Source organism: Orbicella faveolata, unplaced genomic scaffold (assembly GCF_042242905.1).
Source record: "Orbicella faveolata isolate gen_17 unplaced genomic scaffold, um_ofav_v1 contig_48, whole genome shotgun sequence".
NCBI classification, from domain to species: Eukaryota; Metazoa; Cnidaria; class Anthozoa; order Scleractinia; family Merulinidae; genus Orbicella; species Orbicella faveolata.
This window is the reverse complement of record NW_028301578.1, coordinates 3,060,001-3,079,605: the sequence shown is the minus strand read 5'-3', so window position 1 is coordinate 3,079,605 and position 19,605 is coordinate 3,060,001. Positions and strand designations below refer to the sequence as shown.

The 19,605-nt window shown below is 37.7% G+C and overlaps 2 protein-coding genes across 4 annotated transcripts in view; one reads left to right on the top strand and one right to left on the bottom strand.

Moving 5' to 3' along the window:
- Positions 1–19,605, top strand: part of LOC149095962 (uncharacterized) — a 302,109-nt gene that overhangs the window by 21,393 nt on the left and 261,111 nt on the right. The window lies entirely within an intron of this gene.
- Positions 3,330–19,605, bottom strand: part of LOC149095983 (somatostatin receptor type 2-like) — a 73,628-nt gene continuing 57,352 nt past the window's right edge. For 2 of the 3 annotated variants that reach the window (XM_089280998.1, XM_089280996.1), the window contains exon 2: positions 3,330–8,208. In XM_089280998.1, coding sequence (XP_089137124.1) covers positions 7,219–8,205 — 987 coding nt within the window. In that variant the 5' untranslated portion in view covers positions 8,206–8,208 and the 3' untranslated portion in view covers positions 3,330–7,218. Of the gene's footprint in view, positions 8,209–16,487; positions 17,021–19,605 lie in introns of those variants that run through there. The other variant, XM_089280997.1, reaches the window with a different exon arrangement.

The following is a 19,605-nucleotide window of genomic DNA, read 5'->3' as shown; positions in this document are numbered from 1 at the left end:
CATTTTTGAATTCATGAAAGTGGAGTTAAAATACTTAAGGTTTGCAAATTCAAATGATGCGATCTTTAAGACAGATCTTGATTCTTTACAGAAAAAGTAGCCTGCGAATACAGGCGCCTATCATCGCTCGCGGCTGGGGGCACGTCCGCCGCAATCCCAGCTATCCTATAGCAAACTGTTAAAAACAAATATAAAGAAATAAATATAATCAGAATCAACTAACACGTACTGTTGTCCTTGAAGTTTTACCGTTGCATTAAAATACTGAACAGTTGACCGTTTTATTCACTGATTAATTTAAAAACTGCGGAGGTGTTGGAAGGCGACGATCCCGGGGAGGGGCATTTGCCCTCTTTCCTCGTCCCCACCTCGGGGCATTTAGACAGCTTATGTGTCCCCACCACAGGCAATTTGCCCATTTAAAAAAAACAAATGCTAATGCCCGGGGGTTAGCCCGGGGGGGGGGGTGGGGGGGATGGGCACTGCTGGAATTGACTGATGCATAACATATATGCATGTAAAATACTAAATACGGAGTTAAGATTAAAGTGTTAATCTAGGCTTAAAATATTAGAAGTTTCTAAAAACACACGAAATCACTATTGGCAGTTGAACAGTCGAAAATAAAGTCTTTAAAATACTCCTTGGTAATAAGTATAATTTCCTTAACATTTAAATTTTAGATTTTATCATTGTGATTAATTAAATTCCAGCGGCTGACCCGCGAAAGGCTAGTAAGTCTCTCATCAATCTGCTATTGCATCTGGGCATCGAAGCTACATTCTGACCACGTAACGAGTGAGAACTTTCTCTATTTCTAAAGATACTCCTAGAAGGCCAATCTGGGAGGATATCATAATTTGCGTTATAGAAGAATTTAAATATTTCCACTTTATAGTGTAATCTGATTGTAAGGCCAATTTGCAAAGTTCAATACTTGGCTAGAAGTAGAAGTCTCTCAATTGAGCTAATAATGTCGGAGTTACAGCACGCACCTCACAAAACCAGACCTTATACAAAGATGGCAAAATCACACTAATATAAAATTTTAGCAGGACTTCCTTCGGTAAAAACCCAGAAAGTTTCACTAATTCTAATTTGTCTGCAAAGCTTTTCTTTAGATCCAATGCAAGTGGTACCCAAGTGAGTGTTATCTACAGTCAATCCCAGCAGGCGGGTTTTTGTGACATAGCGCAATATTGAGTTTACTATGGTATTTTCGTCAGGGGTAGAGGTCCCGGCACATGATGGCTGTCTTGGTGAATAACACAACTTCGCTTTTTGCTGGATGTGGTGTCAATCGATTTTCCAGACACCATCTGTAGACTTCTTGCAAAGTTTGTTTAATAGGGCGATAGCCATATCTGCAGACTACCCAATGCAAAAGATTGCTGTTGAAATTGTTTCTAAAAGGAAAATGGTCCTTTCTCAGAAAATAAAAGCGTATTTAAAGGTGACAGCTCCTCGCGTGACACCTTGCGTGACGGAAAGCAAGCGACGGAAAAAAATATGGAAAAGAGAAATACCGTTAGTAAAATATTTTTGCCTGTCTACATTAAGTTTAGAATTAAGTTTAGAAATTTTGATGCTCCCAAATTAATTGTCATTTGTTTAATAGAACGCAAGATTTGTTTGCATGGAATGGATATAATGTTACTTGGTGGCTCTAAGCATGTTAAAAGTATACAGTTGATTAGTATTTGAAGTTGTTTGGATGGGAGATGATCATTCAAATAAAGACAATCATTCTAGTACAAGTCACGTTTATTTTTTTACAAGTCAGCGTTTTATTAGTCCGCGTTTTACAAGTCCGCGTGTTACAAGTCCTTGTTTTACAAGTCCGTGTTTTACAAGTCCGCGTTTTACAAGGTCCGCGTTTTACAAGTCCGCGTTTTACAAGTCTGCGTTTTACAAGTCCAGTCCAGTCCAGTCCGCGAAATACAGTATGCCCAAATAAAATGGCATGGACAGAGTTTGTTCGCTCAGGTAATTACTAATTAAATTTAGTCTGTTTTTCTCACGAATTAGTCACGTTGTGATTTCCAGTTTTTATTTCAGCCAGTTCTTGCTTCATTGATCTATAATTTGTTTACGGCGATTTTTTTTTAAATTGTAGCCGGACAGCGTAGTGAGTGCAGGCACTAGCTTTATCAGCTGTTGTCTAAAACATCAGAAAGTAAAACGAACGTGATTTGGACCGAGGCCACGTACACTATAGAATACGATTACCAAAAATATATATACATAAATATATTATATATATGAACAGATAATCAGTGAATAAATTGTTTCACTTATCCTAAGGGTGCTCTGCACAAAATAGATCAAAATATGCAGCATATGCCGTGATAGCATTGCGTGACGAACAAATAACTAACGGCTGCAAGATCGTGTTGCTCCGACAAGCTTGTCAGCAATGGTCAGCAATCGATAAAGCGTAATATTTTGGTGTAGTGCAAAAGCAAGCAACTATCTACAAATGACTTTATGTGGTTTTTTTATGGGTTTTATTTATTTGTCTACGAGAGTCAGTCACGTGGTCTTGTGTCTCACGGCGCACCAGTCTGAGTCAGCCATTTCACTTGTAAGCGTGGTCTCTAGTTTCCCCTGCTTTTAGTTTTGAAGGTAAGTCGTTTTTCATTTTGAGCTTGGACTTGATTTCTGCATCTTATCATTTATTTTACGTGTCGAAAATCTGGCTTCGTAATTAAGTACAAATAACGAAGCCCGTTTGCAATTGTTGTTTAACTTTCAGGTGTTCATGGAAGTCGACAAATTGAGACAACGGGAGTAAAGTTCCCCTCGAAAGCTAGGGCAGACTTGGCATGTGGCCAGTGCAGCTTCTTCAGGGCAGCTACAGGAGCCGTTGTACTTTTAAAAACCAATATTCATTGCTTTGAACCGTCAGAAGTTTAAAATGTCTCCATCAGTGACCACAAATTCAAAGACAGTAACGCTTGAGTTTGAAAACAATGTAAATCACAGATGCCTTCTCAAGACTTTCGGAAACAAGAGCGTAATATATTTCATCGCTTTACATTTGGATGGAATTAGTGGAATTACTTGTTTACAAATGTAAGTCACGGAAGAGGTCATTCAGCGATCAGTTGACTGTAAAGCCGTCGATTTGCGAAATATATTGTAACCCTTTTGAGTAAGTACACTTCACCTCAGTTTGAATATGAACTGTGACCTTTTCTCTTTGTCCAAATTAGATATTCAAAAGTGAAATTAATTACGTTGTTAGAGTTGTTTGTTTACTGTACTTAGCAATCATAACCACATTGTTCGAAAAGTAAGCTTATTATATTTGGAGATTTAGAAAATGATTTTTTTTTTTTTTGCCATTTCTTTTAATTAACATTGTTGACCATACATTAATGTGATGTATAGATTTTTCTTATCTAAGGACGGTGCCTACTAAATACAAAGGTTTTTGCACCAGTTTAGGATCACGCGGAAATAGTAGATCTTTATAAAGGCTATCGGAATCCAAGAAGAAAAAATGGGGGTAGCCACGCATTTTTTCGAGATAATTAGCCTTGAGTCTCAACAAAAATGCTGACATCGGCATTTTTCTGAAACTATAGGGAGAGGACATTTCTTCACAGCTTTCTTTAGAATTCGCCTTTACATACAGAAAAGCAAACAAATTTATAAAGATCTGAAAACTACAAGGTAAATGGTAACATAAAACCCATTTTTGGTATGTTTTAAATACCAAAATCGTTGCAACCGCACTTTTAGCATCTCTGACAGCCTTCCTCTGTTTCAGCTAAAATACAGTCTAAATATCTTTTGCTCACAAACAGAAACTAATCACGTGTTGAATAGACTTGCCACTTCCATTTCATAACATAAGACATAGGGGTAACCACTCGTTCTTTAAAGTTATTGATCCTTATTGAAATTTTTTACGGTACCCGTTAATTTTTTTTTTCCTTTCACATCCCCGGTGAGTAAAACATTTACGTATCTCGCTCTTGTTTTGCGCGCGCACTACGCCATCTGCAGGTACAGGCTTACAGTTGGACTTCAGTGCAATGTTCGACAGATAACAGCTAGTTTTTCAGCTGGAAGACGTTAACGGTTAGTGGTTAGCCATATGTCGCTGTTCTGGTTTTCCTGGTTTAAGTACAGGTTCATTGAACTTGATTTGGTCACAATAGGAGAATTTTGCTTTCAATTTAGTGGTGTACTTGGTAGCGTAGTTGATTGCATCATGTCAACCCAGCTCGCGCGTGGCGCTTAGACCATGCCTTGCGTTATGCGCAGAACGTGTGCACACTAACAAAAGTAGGCACCGTCCTTAAATTTGTTAAGCCATATATACAATCAGTTTTATTTAAAACTGGATCATTGTTTAATACCATTTATTGGCTTGTTAGTCGTAATTCATTGGCTTGTCAGCCGTAATACTAGTATATCATTCAGGAATTATGCCCTGCTCTACAAATATGGTAAGTTTATATTTATAATCTAATTATTATAAACAATTATTGAATGAGGTTTTTGTGATATCCGGAATAATCAAGGTCGAGGTAAATGTTATCAGCCGAAGCCGAAGGCTTCGGCTGACAACACTAACCGAGACCTTGATTATTTCGGATAACACAAAAGCCGAATCTCATAATTGTTTTATTATACATTGTTTTAAAGAAAATAACGACAAACGCTTTATCGCTCCGAACACAGTTTATTTTCGACGATCAGGTTCTTACGTGAAGTTGATATTGCTCTAGGAAATCATAGATTGCGCGCTCAACGTACGGATTATTCACTATTCTGCTAGCAGATTGGTGAATAACCTGTAGGTTGCGCTGTTTTCCAGAATTAACTGTAGGCTTTTATCCAATGAGAAGACAGATGGTGACTACAATGTATGAGAAAAACGATTATTGCACTCACGCTCGCTGGATATGAAATGATTATAGTCAACTCAATGCTACATGCCTCGCTGGCTATCCATTGTCTCATATCCAACCTGCACTCATGGAATAACCGTTAATTATTTGCGGGTTCATAAAAAGATTTAGGCTTTCTTGGAAATCCTCTCAATTTAGAGCTGTTGTGGTTATGCTTTGATATGGTGTGAGTTTGTACTTGCTGATTGAATTATTGACTGATTGATTAAATGATTGACTGTTTGATCGATTGGCTGATTGATTGAAAGATGCCTACACTCCAGTAACAATTATCTCATCTCATCAGCTAGCACAAAAAATGACAAATGCTCCGCAATTAACCGATTACATACATTTTAGAGGGCTTGCTTTGCAGCAGGAAATAATACAATGAATGTATAATACAATGAATCAATTAATCTTTTGCTGATTTTGCCGACTTTCACAAATAGTGTGCTAAACCTCTGAGAAAAATTCATATTTCTTGTTTTTTTTTTTTTTTTTTTTTTTTCTAAATTTTAGTATGGGATATATTTATCAAGGCCTATTAATCTTTTTTAGTTATAAGCTGAAGCAATAAATTTCAACTACTCGCAAATAAGGTTAGAACATTTTGAAATTATCAGCTCAGTGTCTATTTCAAATTAATATAGGTCATCAAGTCATGTGGCGCATGCTAAAATATATGTCTGACCGGTAAATTGAAACTTGATGACGGAAGGTCAAATATTTGCATTTTTAACGTACTTTCAAAAGCTCTCGCGTCGCTCACAATCATTTGCCCAAAGATATTTTTACAGGAATCAGTGTAGACTATCCTTCTGCGATTCAGCCACCAGAAGCTTAACCTATTTAAAGGTTTCGCACATGGTGAAAATTATTTATTTTCACGAAGTACTTTTAAGTGAATGAAATACATGTCTTCGCAACATTCCATAAAATCAACCCAGTACACATTTAAACATTGCACAAAAGTATTTGAGTGTTTTAAAGACGGAAGAATGATGTGGTTTTGCATGCGAGGCTGTCAAGATGTTTACTGCACCTTTCAATTACAAGAGGACACTAAAATTCAAAGCTCAACCGACAAACGCGTTTTTCGCTACAGTCAATCAAATATTCGGTGGCTCCTCCCAGCTTCCGACTGCTGCCGAGCACCCGTTAATGAAATCGTTGAGCACAGTCCAGACTGTGCTCGGCAGTAGTCGGACGCTTGGAGGAGAATTTTAGAGTCTGCATGTTATTGAAAGGCGCAGCAATGAAATGGTGCGTCACATGACGATTTCAACGGAATTTGGTAATTTGCACACTTGTTTGAATTAAAAGGATATTTTGCCGAAAAAAAACTATCCAGTGGTTTTTGTCATGCCCTTGGCTATCTACCATAAAAATATGAGCAAATCGAATTTTCGACCTTTGCCGCGAAATTAAGAATTTGTCTAATTTTTACAGGCAGGCACTCTTAGTCACACTTAGGCACTTACTTGTACTGACTATTCTAGTATTTTATTTGACTTTTAACTAAAGCAAAAGTTTCTGTAAACAAGCTAGATGATACACGGACTAAGACTAATTTTAGTTTTTCCTCGAATGTCGTAAAACATCAAAACTAAAGTAGTCACTGCAGTGAACCAATTAAAGCTCAAAGCCAAGACATGTAGCCGACTTAAAAGGCGGGAAAAGGTGTGGGAGCGTGTCATGCTTGGTTTTAGCTTTATTTCTGATTGGATGACAAAGTTCCGTGATGTTTGTACCCCAGTAATTGTCCGCTGAGTAATATCTCTCCATCTGTTATTGGGATAGTGAAATGCTTTGCTGGGTAGCGCTCTTGGAGATCCCCCTCCTCGTTAAAACGTTTTTCAACTAGGAGACTAATCTCTTGCAAATGACACTTGTTAAACTACTGGTAATGAACAGCTGTAAACGAATTAGGATACATGCCATGTCAGGTGTGTACCACATTTGTTTTGGGGCGAGACTTTGTAAGGTACTGCTATCGACACAATTGACATAAACTTAACAGCACCCAATTACAGTGAGTATTTATGGTAGAGAGCATTATTAGTAATGAAATAAGACGAAAGCAAATTCGTTAGGAACAAACTGGCACTGGTATTTACACTTTGGCTTCCAGCTAGGAGTTCTTGGAAAAACTCACTTTGGACGAAGAACAAACTATAACTTACATTTTCTTTTCCAGCGTGTAGTTCTTTGTAGAACTCGCTTGGGTTGAAGAACAAACTGTTATTTACATTTTGGCTTTTAGCAAAGAGTTCTTTGTGGAACTCTCTTAGGGCGAAGAACGAACTGTTATTTACAATTTGGCTTCCAACATGGAGTTCTTTGTAGAAATCTCTCTGCTTCTTCTGGTGGTGGTTAAGGTCACTTGTCCTCGACGAGTGATTTCCTCCTGGCGGCATCGGATCATGTTTTTGAAAGCTGCTTTCATCTTTTCGTTCAGACCAATATACAACCACGGGTTTATGGCGCTGTTAGCCTGGCTGAACCAGTAGCAAATATAGATAATTACGTAAGGATCCCACATCGCGCCACCCCCACTCACGCCCATGCTTACACCTTGGTCCATCTGATAGACGTGCACTGGAAGCCAAGAGACTGCAAACACCACCACAACAATGATAAGCATTCGGACGACTTTCTTCTTGGGGATTTCCTGTTCTCGTTGATTTTCACTTACGTTATGGTCCACAGGCACTTCATGGAGCCACAGTTTTCGAGCAACTTGGGTGTACAGAACTGAGATGACAGCGAGGGGCAGGAGGAAGCCGACAGCAAAAAAATAAGCATAGAAGGGCAAAATTAGAGATTCCTCAATTCGACACTTGCCTCGGATGGACTTGTGTGCAACTGGTACGATAGACATCAAGACCATGGATGAGATCCAAATAATTGGCGTAATGATCTTAGGCTTCCTGAACCAAATGCTCCGCCGGAAAGGGTGCACAACAGCAAAGTATCGATCAAATGCCATCACAGTAAGGCAGAAAATGGAGGCGATCGTCGAGACGTAAACAGCATAGTAGAGAAACCTGCAAGTAAAAACCTGAACAAACTCAGAGCTTCCAAAGACATAAAAGTGAGTAATGCTGACAGGCATCTGAAACACAACAACCATCAAATCAGCCACCGCCATGTTAACAAACAGGAAACTTGTCAGATTTCTTGTTTCAGGTTTTTTCCACACGATGTAGATCAGCAGTGTGTTACCAGCCAAAGCTACGATCATTGTTATCACATAAAGTACGGTCAGAGACAGTACGATGGTGTCATGGTCTGTCATGTTCTGTGAATTAAAACAACAACAACAAAAAAAAAGTTTTCAAAGAGAAGGAACTTCTTAAAACTAAACGTTTCAAGGTCGAAAAAACACACAAAAAAGTAATTTTACAGTGGTTTTGAGATTCTGCTAGTTTTTACTTAATCCCATTGAGGGTGGATGTTTACTATTCTCTACGACACGGGTGGAGGGTGGACCTTATTCACTTCCTTACCACAGTATCCTGGTTTCATTTCCGCTCGCCTCTAGGGATATTGTTTACAATGTTAGCCTAATTAGCATAAGTGCACCAAGCTACCAAGATATCATATCTGAATATTGGAAGTACTTGACATGATTAGCAGTAATTTAAACCGATGTATTAAATACGTTTTTGTTTGAGAAAGTTTTAAATACTCAATATTTTACAAAGTACCTTCGTTCATTAGAGCATTTGCCACCCAGATTTACTGTAGTTTTTTTTTTTAATTTTTTTTAAACAAATACCTCCTTCAGTATTACAGCCAAATAGTTCAACATTTCACCAATCACTAGGTCTGACAAGCTCTTTAAATACTCGAGTACGTTTCATCTGAGCGTAATTCACTGTCTTTGAAAAGTCATATGCTAACGGAAGAGATGTAAAGTGTAAAGAAAAGCCTTTTAACGGGCTACGACGAAAATGTTACAAATTATTTTGAATAACGAGACCAAAACGCAGCGGCTAACAGTACTGTTCTTGGTCCAAACTCCACTAAGACTGATCGATAATCTAAATCAAAGTGGAACTGTCATTAATTCGTGGATATGGAAGTAGCCACTGATTTTCCTTTCCCGGAGGCGTTTGAAACCGCCGCACAGATAAATGAAGAGCTAAAAATAACCGAATTCGATGGTGCATTTTGCAAAAAAGTCAAACTTCTAATTGATAGATTTTCTTCATTTCTTCAAACGTAGAAAATCGGTAGAGAAAATGATCCGTCAAAAGAAAAATGGGGTCACCGAACGATCAAGATCGTTAAATCCAGGCAAAGCTATAGCAATGGCCTTCTGTCGTATCATTGTTCATATTATTACTTAGTGCGCGCATCGATGCACGACGTGGCGTGTGAATTTGCGTGTGCAGTAAGGATGCGCAGAAACAATAAGCGCGAACGTCCTTAATATGTCAATTGAAGACGGTTGTTTTTGTATTCAGGCAAAAGGCCTCTCCTTAACTGACCGTGTTCACCTAAAGCAAACTACTGTTTGTGTTTGTTATTATTTCATCATTCTATTGGCTATATTCACTACCCTTAAAATATACTAGCAACACATTTCAAGCTAAATGCGGTTACATATAATGGCCGAGGTTAAAACCTCGTTAAGGAAGTGTTCACACAATATTAAAACCCAAAGAGTAGAAGAAAAAGAAGATGAAGAAAAAATCCTTGACTTTATTTGAAATCTTTGTGACCATTGTAGTTGCTATATTCTTCTCCCGAGACAAGTAAACAAGTAATGAAATAGTAGTAGAGTTTATAGAAAAGAATATGATTCACTAAAAGAAAATCTTTCTCAAGGTCAAATTTCCCAAAAAGAATATCTAACAGTGATGCATTAAGTACAATATTGGCATCCACTGCAATCCAAGATAACAGTTCTTTCGAAAAGAAACTCGATGACTCACAAAAATACAATAAATGCTCCAGGGATTCCTCCTCTGCATTGTAAAAAGCACATAAAGGGGATTTTACCATTTTGAACCGGTGAAGTTTTTCATTAGTGAAAATAATCAGGTTTAAAATTTTATATTGGAATTCTCTTAGTTTGGTGTCTAACGTAGTTTCAAAAGCTAAAGAATACAACTTTTTCCAGTCAATGGCAAGATCAGGGTAATTACTTAAAATTTTAGCTTTCGCAGTGGCAGGATCGAGTTTGCTTCAAAGCGCGAAATTCGTTGTAGACCAACTTACGATGTAAAATTAGCGAGGTCGATCGTTTTACCCGCAATTATCAATTCAAAACAAGTTTGATCCATAGGAGAGGGAGCACAATATGAGTTTGTTTTAATTGTAGAACGCCATTCCTTTGGGATAGCATCAAAAACACCCATTAGGGCAAAGGAGTAACAAGGGGAAAAAGAGGAATTTAGAATTTTGTCACTTTTGAGAAAAACACCCTCCTTAGAAACCAGGTCGCCAACCTTAAGAATTCCTAAATTATAGAAAACCGACTGAAAGATGGATTTACCGTCACTTAAAATATACTTGTTGTTCCAGATAATTTGATTCATTAACCCGTCATAAGATGACGAGTCGTAATTTGTTATAGAAGACCAGGCTTGCAAACACTCTTTGTAAAAGACAGGAAGAGTAATGGATAATGTCCGATTATCAAAATTGCATTGAAACAAAAATTTTCCACCCACTTTCTTCAGATAAAAATTCAAAACATACTTCCAGGGACTTTCATAATTTTCAACGTATTTCTTTACACACATGACTCTTTGAGCAGAGATCATAGATTCAAGATCCAGCATTTTTAAACCGCCATCTTCAATATCATTTATTAAAGCTGAACGTTTGACCTTGTCCTTGCCCTTCCAGATAAACAAATAAAGTTCTTTATTAACTTCTTTAATGAGTTCACTGGACACTGGAATTAAAGATACCTTGGACATAATTTTGGGTATGGCGAATGATTTCACTATTTGAATTCTACCAATGAGCGTCAGGCCCCTCCACTTCCACTTCCACATATTCAATACCTTTTTGATGGATTTCAGGACAGAATCGAAGTTGGCTTTCTTTCTCCTTACATTTTTATAATCAAAATGCACACTAAGAATTTTAATCGAAGTTTTAAATTCACGAGGGAACGTCTCAAACTCTGAATTCCTAGTGCCTAAAATAAAAAATTCAGTCTTCTCCTCATTTACGTTGAGACCAGAACATTCCGAGAATTTACTAGCTAATGCACTCTCGTAAACAATCATATGAGGATCTGTTACGGAGAAAACAGGTCAAATCATCTGCAAAACGTGACACTTTAACCTCGGAATTGCCGATTTGAATACCCTGAATCTTGTCATTTTTTTTTTTTTGAATACTGCATGCCAGAATTTCTAATCCTGATATGAAAAGAAGACGTCAGATAATTGAAAATGGCCTGTTGTAGCCTGTCAATAACGCATTCTTTTTAGATAAAAATCATTTGCCGGCTTAGGGTCGGTCCGCATAGTGAAAAATTGTGAGGAGGTCTTGAAAATGCTGCCCGAGGCCGCAGGCATTTTCAAGACCGAGGTCACAGTTTTTCACTATTTGGACCGACCTTAAGCCGGCAAATAACATTTTTATTTTTTTTTTCCTGCGGTAAATTGATTTTACAGATCACAAATGGGTTTGTTTACGCAACTTTGTCATTGAATCGGCTTCCGCGCCGTCTACTAACGATTTGTAAAAACCTCTCAGATAGTAGACAAGGACAGAGACTTTTTTCTAACTACTTTATGTTAGTTGCATGTATTTCACCAGGTAAGTTCTCCAAAATTCTTTCTGCGGTGTGAAATTTCGTGCAAAGTTTGAAGTTTTACTACAAAAACAATTTCTGTCAGTCATTGCTTTTAAGATCACTTGAAATCAGACTTTTCTACCGTAAATTGAATAGCAGAAAGCGAAGAAATTTGTTAAGTGTATTCCACAGAAATTCTTCTAGATAAAGCAACGATCAGAGAGGTAAACTCGACTGAACTTGACTCAAATTTTACGGCGAGAGAAAGACAAGATTACGCGCCATTACAACGCCAAGCTACAAACAACCAAGTAAACTACTCTCACAACTCCAAAACACTCGATTGAATTTACTCACAGTGACTTTCCTTGCCATTTTAAAGTGAACAAAGATAAACTTGCGTTGACTAATCGTTGATGGATGTGTAAAAAAAGCAAAAGATTGACGATTACCGCTAACTTTTACGAGCGAAATTTAGGCAGCTGGGAAAAAATCTGGCCCGTGGGCCATATCGTAAAAAGCTGGACCGTCACGTGCGTACGATTAGCCAATCAAATTCGAGGATTTAGGATTCCGATTCGCTCATATGCTTGAGGAAAAAAAAAATAAAAAACATATTTGTTTTCTGACATCGCGCGTTCGGCGGCCCATACACACTATATTTGTTTTGATTCGAACGTAATATCAAGTCATCGCTCGAATAATGAAACGTTTGCTGTTGGGAACTGATTTAAGACATGCACAAAACAATTTCCTGTATCATTTTGATACCACACATCACAAGGCGCCAGACATTCATTTAATTCCTCGGCAAATTAAAATAGCGTACCCAGTAACGAGAGGTTCTTTTAAAGGAGCTACGTCACGGTTTCTCATCTTGAAAAGTTTAGCCTAAATCTTTTGATGTTGGTCGGTTGTAATCCGTGTTCATTTTCTCAACCATGACCATCCTCGTTTCTTTATGGTAAATTATAATCTCTTTGTTGTTTTTCTATCTTAGTAAACTGCAATTTTCTGGTTTCCTTCACCTTAAAGGTAATTTTGCAAATGGCCAAGATAACGCAAAATGCAGTGACTGAGATCTTTAGTTTGTCGAAATCCCATGCAAAATATTAAACCGCACAGGTAGGATTTTGTATGCCATCCCAACTGACTGATCTCGCAGAAATTAGCATGCTTAGAATGTAGGCTGCACTGTAGACAACGAAAAACAGCTCTCCGTCGCCAACTTTAGCTACCCAAGGTCATAAGTGCTAAAAAAACAAAAAAAAAAAAAAGAGGAAGAAAAAAAAAAAAAAAAAAGAAAAAGGAAAGAAATCTCTATACAGTAAGTACCTCAGCTTAGTGGTTGTAGATCAGAATTCTGGGTTCTAAGAAAGCAGAAAACGAGTTGTCGTTATTCGCGGTCGTTGAGTGTACCTTCGTTTAACAAAGGTACAATTTTAGTTAGCTCTGAGGCGCTCGACCTGTCATGAATGTACTATGTCGGATTGTATGCAGGTGGCCATGATAAGAGTATTAACTATGTTTGCTTATTTTTTTTTTTTTTTTTTTTTTTTTTTTCTAATTTGACCTTGCAGGTGAAGAAGAAAGGAGAGAACACGGAAAAAATTTCAGCCGCCGAGCTACAACTGAGAATCGCAATTAAACTTGCCAAATAAAGCCAATGCACGGAAAGATTAACCGTTGGGGATTGAAGAAGAGTTTCATAGGGCTGCTTCCTTGAATTTATCATTTATTTATTTCAGTGGGCCAGTATTTTAGTTTCCAGTTGGCTCCGCTAAAATATTACTAATGCCTAATGGCACGCAGGGTTCATGTCTTGTCAACTACATCATTTACTAGTTGCTGACTATAATCAGTGATAGACAATAACAAAATGAGTTTACTGGTACTGTGAAACTAGTTGAAATAAACTACTAACAGTGACACGATTGTTGTGTCAGATACGAAGTATGCTTGGATTTTAAATTAATCCATGTTTTCAACTCACTGTCTTGCTCATCTGGCAGTCTTAAGTTTTGAAATAGGTTTTGATTGGAAATTGTCATTCACAAGATTTCATGTACTGAGGCTAATTTCACTTGCCCACCTGACCAGACCTCCAAACTTCCATTTTCACTTGCCCAAGAGCAAAATTTACTTGCCCCAGGCAATCGGATGTGGGAGAAAGAAAGAGAAATATTCCAAGACGCTTTATGCTACAGAAAGCAGTATAAGCTCCGGGTGTACGGACATTTTGGCCCTACGCAGTCTCCATCTTTGCCTTTATTCTTTCAGGTTGTGCCGATAATTCGCCATTCGCCTGAATGGGCTGCCACGTATTATCAGCAATGCCGAATTTGTTAAGCTTAAACAGCTCTAAAACTTATTCTCGCCTTTCTAGCGTGTCCTGTCGTTGGTTTATGAATGACGGGACAGGAACGGAATGTATAACGATTTAGCTATTGGCTGATTGTACATCTGAGCCGATTTTGTTTTGATTTAACAAGAGAGGGCCTTTATTGGCTGAAAATAATTGTGGAAATGGTTACTACTGTCAATTTTGTTGTTGTAGGTAGAGCCTTTATCAAGAAAAAAGAGTAGAGTGATAATATCAACTATGGGTATTAGTTTCTACAATCCAAAATGAGAATTCGTCTTACCTTTGAAAGTGTGAAACGCCGAAAAAGATGCGGTGCAAATTGTGTACTGAGTCTCTAAGCCAGACGTTTAGGTTAAATATAAATTGCTGAACAATTACATGTCAATCAAGACAATGTCAGCTTTGAGCAACGACAATAATAAAACCACATTAATGTCGATTGCATTTTCAACTGCTTAGATTGTCTTCTGATAACATAGCCTTAGCGAAGCGCGCGTTCTGATTGGCTAATACGCTTGACCCATTTGCCCCTGGGTTACACGCTCACGTCTGTTTGTTTATTTGTACTTTTTCTCGGCAATTGCTTTCACCGATGTTGACACTTTGTAAAACATAATTCCTATTTTTCTTCTCCTACAATATGGAAAAATCTAATAATTCTTTTGGAGATGAGGAATACGTATTATTCCTGTGACCTACCAAATTTCGAGCATAAGTTTTTTGCGGAGCCTCCACCTAAGATATTAGCGAATTTAAGCGAGCAGGAGTTGAATCAGCTAGTGGAACAAATTAACAGATTAAACGCAATCAGCGCTCGGGAACGGATCAAAAAGCAACAAACTGGTCTGTATCAACCTTTCGAGGTTAGTAATGCATTGCGGGAATTTTAGAGGAAATTTTCTAGCGCTTTGACGACAATAAAATTCAGGACAAGCTTTCTTTGTAAAACTAATCTGGCATGGAAAGTCATTAAAATGCTTTCGGCCAACAAAACTTTAACATGAGAGCTTTAACAAATCTCTGTTTGTGAAGTCTTACATACGAAATCCTTCTTTTCGAAAAACTTTATGAAGGAAATAGTTTTTCTGAACTTTAGTAAAGTATTAAGTTTTATCATATATTGGTAGCCTCTGACGAATTATTTCAGTGGGCCCGGGTTTTGGTTTTGCTTGAACGCTCGTCGCTGGATCGTCAATTGAACTCTTCAAGAAACAGCCGCTCGAAGGCTGGATCGTGCACAAATATAAGCTTATAATATTTTCCTTCAGGCCTCAGTCTTCTGTTCATTTTGAGCTGATTTTACGAAATAACGAAAATGACAGAGATCATTGTTAAAAGCTATTCATGCGTTCAAGTTCAGGAAAACGTAACCCACAAACCTGCTATTGAATAACCGCATCTCAAACAGCTCAAAGCCAGGGGTTTTTGTTCACTTTCTTCTCCACTCTCGGACACTACTTTTGAGCGAGTCCCGCCCAATTATGCTTGAAAACTTTCTTATCTTATATATATATGTCTGAATTTATGAAAAGCGTGTTAAAGACTTAGCACCAAAATAGCGGTCATGTGTTTGGAATGTAAAGAAAATGTACATAAATATGGCCATGTCGTACCGAGAGTGCTATATACCTCGTATACTCCTAATAGTCCATACCATGCCTATACAAGCATTTGAAGTCGCTGCAAATGCGTCGAACGAGCCAAACAAAGCTAAATTAGAGCTTACTTTGATCAGTTGGTTCGCCGCGGCACTAATTTAGAAAGGCTTAACCTCTGCGATTTCACCCAAATGACCTCATTATGTCTTTACTGTGGGTTAAATTAGCCAGTCACGCTAACAAGAGCATGGTAAGCAGTGGAATCGGTTATTTACCTCTATATTTCAGCCGAAAAGTAGCCGTTACGTGACATTTCATCTCAATATCTGACCGGATTCGCAAAAACATAGCCATAGAATTTGACTTGTCACTGATAATCTGGCTACAATTCTGTCCTAGAGCTAGCTTTCCACGAGACTTATCGTAGCTCAAATAGCAGCAAATAACTCTCCTGTATGCCTTTTGAGGCCAGGAAGACTAAATTCATCGTCTTTTCGTTGAATCATGAATTCTACAATTTAATTAAGAGTGCTTTTAACATGAAATTGGAGTCTAAATCAACACGAACGTACAGATATCAAAAGCGCGGCTGAGAGCCAATCTATTGCTTTCTAAAGGCCTGCATCGTCCTAAATGGACTGAACAAGAGCTTCCTACATCGAGAATCGATTGAAATTCAAACAAACTAGGCCATAGATAGCAGTAAGCGAACACTCAACATGTCGTTACGTCAATTATCGCCCGGAAACCACGCGAATAAATTTCTTCTGCGCTAGCGAATCACAGACAGTTCTGATACTTAGCTAAGCCGAGAACGCCTAAAATTGATAAAACAAGGAAATTCTACTCACGATAAGCGCTTGAACTCATGTTCTTCTCTCTCCTCGTGGCCATGTTTTGCTGGCAAATAGCAATGTCCCGTATGTACTTCAATTTTGTCGAGCGCGGAATGGCACATCCGGCCAGATTTCAACAGATTTTTTTCTAAGTCTTTAGCTACATCAAAGTTCAGAGCAAATGACGCCAACAGCAGCTAGAGATGTCTAGTCCATTGCACGTCTAAGCCCTGAGTCGATGTGGCTAAAGAGTTTTGCTGTCTAAAGCAAGCACAACATTATCGCCACAGGGCAAACGGCCTACTGTTAGGGGACTAAATGTGACCCGTACAGTTTACACATCTCCTCGGGCCCGCCTCACGTACGATAATGGACGACGCTTACTAGCAAATCGTTAGACTTGGGCCTTCATTGGACTTAATGATGTCCTCGGACAGACTTCCTTTAGACAGCAAATACAGAACGCTAATCGGTCGCTCCTTGTCAGAGTCACCACGCGAACTGAATTCAGACGAGTGTAGCCTGGGCTAAACTTAACGCAAATTGAAAAGGTGAAGGGGGGGGGGGGGGTGGATAAATAATGAAAAAAAATACCTAAATGAAACATGCGGCAAGGTGTTTCTACATTTCATGCTAGGTAAGATTTACAAGCTGCTGTCCTAGCAAAAGCAGAAAAAACAAACAAACAAACAAACAAATAAATCAAAAAACACCTGATTCAGTGTTTAACACCGTTTTCATAAATCTAGATGTCCCCATCATACACTACTATATATATATATATATATATATATATATATATATATATATATATAAAACGGTTATAAAATGCCTCAAGCCAACAAAGAATGCCACTGCGTCAGGAGGATCAATGAAGATTCACAGTCCAAGCCTCACCTCAAAAATTAATTTAAAAACGTTTGATAAAGCAAGGACGGACAACTTCTGACGGTAAAAAAAGTTAAAAAGTTAAAAATTTAATAGAAAAACGTTTCGGTCTTAGACCTTCATCAGTTACAAGAGAAAAAGGACGAAAACTAAGTTTAAATACGGTTACAGTGTGGGAGATTACGTAACGAAATGAAAAATACAATATTGTGCTATTAATACATCGTGATTAATACAATACAGGAAGAAAATGCAAAACGAGAAATACAATGCTGTACTATAAATTGCGTCATACAGGGTGATAATTAATAGACCAGACGAAAAGAATACAATACTGTGCATAAATTACATTATAGAGCGTGATAATTGCAGAACTAGGTTAAATTCAACCTAAAAACTAAAAAAGTTAAAATAGATAAAACGGACTCTTGCAATGCGGTAAATATAACGGGAAAAATAGTTTGCAAAGATAAGCAGTTGAAAAAAAAAAAACAGAAGAAACCTACGTTTACGCTGGACAAGGTTAATAACAAAATCCCAAATCGAGGCCTTTGGAGCATTAAAGGGTTGACAAACAACAAAATCCCTGGAGGGGCCCTTAAACAATAAGCTGTAATAAGATCCCAGGCAGGGCCTTTGAGCATACCTAACACCCAAAAAGCTGACAAAATCCAAGGAAGGGCCTTTGAACTGCCTTATGGCGCGAACGCAGATTTACACAAAAGAAAGTTAATTATAACAAATTCTGTTTTTGGAGTGAAATTCTTTTCTTTTATTCTTTTCTTTTCTTTTATTTTACTTTTCCCTCAAGGCTCTATCATACCATCTTTTCGTAGAACAAAAAACCTGAAAGAATTATTAGCACCATCTCGTTTTAAAACCGCCGATGAGGGACAAACAATTCAGCCAAACAATGGCTGCTTTAAATGTGAAAGAAATAGATACGATCTCTGTCGAAATTTCTTTGTTGAATCTAAATCATTTCCAAGTTTTAAAACGGGCAGAAAATACATCATTCATTCAAGGCTTTCTTGTGATTCTAAAAACGTGATCTATTTAGTTTCCTGCAAGAAATGTCGTTTACAGTACATAGGATCAACTACCACCGATTTTCGGGTTAGGTTTCGTAACCACAAGTCTGCTATGCTCACAAACAAAACCACTTGTGAGGTAGCAGTACATTTCAATAAAATTCCACACTCCTTGGATGATTTTGAATTCCAATGCATTGATCAGGTGCATGCCCCTAATGACTCAGACGAGATCGATAGGTTTTTAATTACGAAAGAGGCTTATTGGAGTGCTCAACTGTTCTCTTTGGCTCCCCATGACTTAAATAAAAGAAAAGAATTTCACTCCAAAAACAGAATTTGTTATAATTAACTTTCTTTTGTGTAAATCTGCGTTCGCGCCATAAGGCAGTTCAAAGGCCCTTCCTTGGATTTTGTCAGCTTTTTGGGTGTTAGGTATGCTCAAAGGCCCTGCCTGGGATCTTATTACAGCTTATTGTTTAAGGGCCCCTCCAGGGATTTTGTTGTTTGTCAACCCTTTAATGCTCCAAAGGCCTCGATTTGGGATTTTGTTATTAACCTTGTCCAGCGTAAACGTAGGTTTCTTCTGTTTTTTTTTTTTTCAACTGCTTATCTTTGCAAACTATTTTTCCCGTTATATTTACCGCATTGCAAGAGTCCGTTTTATCTATTTTAACTTTTTTAGTTTTTAGGTTGAATTTAACCTAGTTCTGCAATTATCACGCTCTATAATGTAATTTATGCACAGTATTGTATTCTTCTCGTCTGGTCTATTAATTATCACCCTGTATGACGCAATTTATAGTACAGCATTGTATTTCTCGTTTTGCATTTTCTTCCTGTATTGTATTAATCACGATGTATTAATAGCACAATATTGTATTTTTCATTTCGTTACGTAATCTCCCACACTGTAACCGTATTTAAACTTAGTTTTCGTCCTTTTTCTCTTGTAACTGATGAAGGTCTAAGACCGAAACGTTTTTCTATTAAATTTTTAACTTTTTAACTTTTTTTACCGTCAGAAGTTGTCCGTCCTTGCTTTATCAAAGGTTTATATATATATATATATAGATAGATAGATAGATAGATAGATAGATAGATAGATAGATAGATAATAAACAGTGGTAGCAAGACTTCAATTCATCGTTTTATTGCGACAACGCTGTTTCGTATGGTCAAAGGATGACCACACTCATCAGGCAATGTCAACG